This window comes from Mus pahari, unplaced genomic scaffold (assembly GCF_900095145.1).
Source record: "Mus pahari unplaced genomic scaffold, PAHARI_EIJ_v1.1 scaffold_8836_1, whole genome shotgun sequence".
In the NCBI taxonomy this organism is placed as follows: domain Eukaryota; kingdom Metazoa; phylum Chordata; class Mammalia; order Rodentia; family Muridae; genus Mus; species Mus pahari.
In genome coordinates, this window is record NW_018393108.1 from 1899 (window position 1) to 5731 (window position 3833).

Consider the following 3833-nt stretch of genomic DNA (forward strand, 5'->3'; position numbering starts at 1 on the left):
ATATAATCTCCCCATTCTCTCCCTTGTTTTGCTGACACTTTGTCTCCTCTGCTGAATTAAAACATCAGCACCCTCCACATCTCTCTAGTTTGGAGAGGATATTTCATTATTTCTTCGGGAGCACTTGTCTATTCTCTGGTACAGAGTGGATCCATGGCATTATTTTGGACATAGGAGTAGTCTAAAATTCTAAACTTCTGAGAGGTTCCATATAGATGAGTCACGCCCATATCCTACCCACTTGTTCCCTACATGGAACACTTCTCTGCCTCAGAACACAATGGAAATCACTGGGCATTTCAGAAAATTCCACCAGGGGGGAATCTTCAGAGCATTAAGAATACCCAGTGAACTGTTTGTCTTCTTTTATTCAAGAAGAAGAACTTTCAGCAGTGCTAACAGGCTTCAAGTACTACTCTACATTGAGTACACATTAGGTGTTAAGTGCCCCCACTCTGATGCATGCTTAAATACCTGGGTGGTATTTTTTTATTTAAAAACAAACCTCTAACCTAGGTTTGGTTCTGTGGTTTATGCCTGAACACATCATTGTAGAATGCAGAGTTTAGAATGTGAATACCTTTAAGGAAAGCAGCACATTCAACAGGAAGAAAAAGATAAAACTTCAGACATACCCTGAAAATCAATGTGATATTTTATTTTAGCTGAGTAAATAATTACAGGAGTACTGTGGGGTATAGGAAACTTTGTCAGCGAGTCTCCTGGCACATTTTGCAAACACAAGCACACTCATTTATGGACCTGTCTTCAGCCTGCTTGGAAGCTTGCTGGGCATCCAGCTTCCTCTGACATTTCAATGATCTTATCTCATAGAGGAACATAATCACACCAAAGAGTGACAGAATGGTTGTCACAAGCCCCATTGGAAACACATAAGTGCTGTGTTTTTTAATCAGGGCTTCTTTCTTAACTGGAAAGGTTGGTGGAAATTCAAGGGTGGTTTCTCCATAGAGATCTACTACATGGTTCCAGGTCACAGAAATAATGGTACAAAGGCTGCTGAGGATCAGAATTAAGACAGAACACTTGTAGCACACTATCTGAATCTNNGNGACTGCNGCTTTGATTATGCTGACCNTAATGGCTGCTGAGCTAAAAATCACAACAACAGGTTTTATCAGCATTGCCAGTAATATCAGGCTCCGTGCACATTGAAATTCAGGTGATATTGTCCAGGTCGAGTTGACAGGGCTGTGTACCAGAATTATGGTCTCAGTACCAGAGATGTTAAATTCCCAATGGTAGTAAGCTTCCCAAAGTCCAATGTTAACAAGCTGGACAACATTATTGTCAAATTCCCAGAGGCGCCAGTATTTGCTGTTTGCAAGAATTATTCCAAACCCCAAAGATAATATGCTGCAAAGGAAGCCAGTCACTCTGAAGATCCACTCCTTCACCCCTGCAAATCTGAAGATAAGACAGTACATTTATAGAATCAACTTGTTACGAAAGTGTGGAAAACTGAATGAGTCATAGAATATAGGTATGAAGTAATCATTCCATGCCCCTGCTATCTCAGTGCTGTATTTAAGTGAGCTATACACATGTCAGGCTTCTATACACTAGTTAAGTATGAGTAAGAAGATCTATGATTGTGGCAGAAATCTCCATTGTAAGATATTGGGTTAATAATTTCACAGTATACTTCAAATTTTGCTATGTTGTTTATTATCCATTCCAATACTTAAATTTGTGGTGAAATAAGAGTTTCAAGTATCATTTAAGGTGTTGCTGTTTATCAGGTTTAGGAGTTCCCTTGTGGAATTTTTAGGGTCAATTATATATACTATCATATCATTTACAAATAATAATATTTTGACTTTTTTCCTTTCCAATTTGTATCCTATTAATCTCATTTTGTTGTCTAATTGCTATAGATAGGACTTCAAGTACTATATTGAATAGGTGGGGAGAAAGTGGGCAGCCTTTTCTAGTCCCTGATTTTAATGGGATTGTTGAAGATTCTCTCCATTTAGTTTGATGTTGGCCACTGGTTTGCAGTATATTGCTTATATTATGTTTAGGTATAGGTCTTAAATTCCTGATCTTTCAAAGACTTTTATCATGAATGGGTGTTAGATTTTTTCAAATGCTTTCTAAGCATCTAAGAAGATGACCATGTGGTTTTTATCTTTGAGTTTGTTTATATAGTGGATTGCATTGATGGATTTCTGTATATTAAAACATTCCTGCATTCCTGGAATAAAGCCTATTGTTTGCAGTGAATGATCATTTTGATGTGTTCTTGGATTTGGTCTGTGAGAAATTTTCAGTATTTTTGCATCTGAGTTCATAGGGGAAATTGGTCTGAAGTTCCCTTACTTTGTTGGGTCTTTATGTGGTTTAGCTATCAGAGTAATTGTGGCTTCCTAGAATGAATTGGGTAGAGTACTTTCTGTTTCTATTTTGTGGAATATTTTGAGTAGAATTGGAATTAGGTCTTCTTTGAAGGTCTGATAGAACTCTGCACTAAACCCATTTGGTCCTGGGCTTGTTTTGGTTGGGAAACTATTAATGACTGCTTCCATATATTTAGGGACTATGGATTGTTTAGATCATTAATCTGATCCTGATTTAACTTTAGTACCTGGTATCTGTCTAGGAAGCTGTTCGTTTCATCCAGGTTTTCCAGTTTTGTTGAGCATAGCCTTTTATAGAAAAACATGATGATGCTGTGGATTTCCTCAGGATCTGTTGTTATGTCACCCTTTTCATTTCTGATTTTGTTAATTAGGATGTTGTCNNTGTGCCCTCTAGTGAGTCTGGTTAAGGGTTTATCTATCTTGTTGATTTTCTCAAAGAACCAGCTCCTGGTTTGGTTGATTCTTTGAATAGTTCTATTTGTTTCCACTTCATTGATTTCAACCCTGAGTTTGATTATTACCTGCAATCCACTCATATTAGGTGAATTTGCTTCCTTTTGTTTTAAGGTATTGCTTATTGCAGATCTCTTTGAGAAACAAACAAACAAAAAATACAATAAAACCTCAGTGCATACTCCAAGCAGAGGAATGTTCAAATTATTATAGTTGATTATTGCATAATACTTACAATAGCACTTTAATATCTGTATAACATGAGACAAAAGAAACAAAAGAAAAATAATGCACATGGTATTCCCATTTAACTCAAGCAAAAGCATATCTAAGTTCTTTAAAAACCCAAAGATATGAACGTGATGGAACAATAGGTATGTTAAGTGGATCTAGTAGAAGACACTTTCATAATTCTATAGATATTACCAAAATGGGTGTGCATTTCTGTAGAATAATATGTGTAATATTTCATGGTTAAAATCTACATGAACACAAACTTAAATTTCTATTTATAACTAGGTTCCTGTAGTAGCAGATTTCAGGACGACTATGCTTTGAAGGAAAAATGAAAGTAGGATATAGAATAATTTTGTGCCAGACAAATTAGCTAGCTTGTCAAGATGTGGTATTGTTCTAGTATGAAACCCAAGGGTAGATACGAGCTTTTTGTAAAGAACCAAATAGAAAGCCTTCATTTGTCATACTTTACCTTTTAGTGTTGAGGGTATAGCAATCCATTTGGAGGATGACAATATCATCAGTCTTCTAAGTCACTGGAAATATCAAACAGAGAGAGAGTCACAAGTAGTGCTAAAGAAACTAAATGGAAGATGTNCTGTTAGGCATATGTTAACTGCTCATAACAAAGTCTTGCNTANTGTTGGACTCGCACNAATAGTTCCATTAATAGCTCATGCTTTGCTTATCTTGAACCTACTTTAAACACCTCAGGATAGTAGTGACACTCCAATGTTACCCACACTGCTATCAGTCTCA

The 3833-nt window shown here is 36.5% G+C and overlaps 1 protein-coding gene across 1 annotated transcript; it reads right to left on the reverse strand.

The window, feature by feature from the left end:
- Nucleotides 1-632: 632 nt before the first annotated feature.
- On the reverse strand, nucleotides 633-3612 carry LOC110315356. The gene is made up of 2 exons (XM_021189435.1): nucleotides 3547-3612; nucleotides 633-1428 (listed from the first exon to the last, which is right to left on the reverse strand). The coding sequence occupies exons 1-2, from the start codon at nucleotides 3573-3575 to the stop codon at nucleotides 711-713; spliced, it is 747 nt and encodes a 248-aa protein (XP_021045094.1). The 5' UTR covers nucleotides 3576-3612; the 3' UTR covers nucleotides 633-710.
- Nucleotides 3613-3833: the final 221 nt, after the last annotated feature.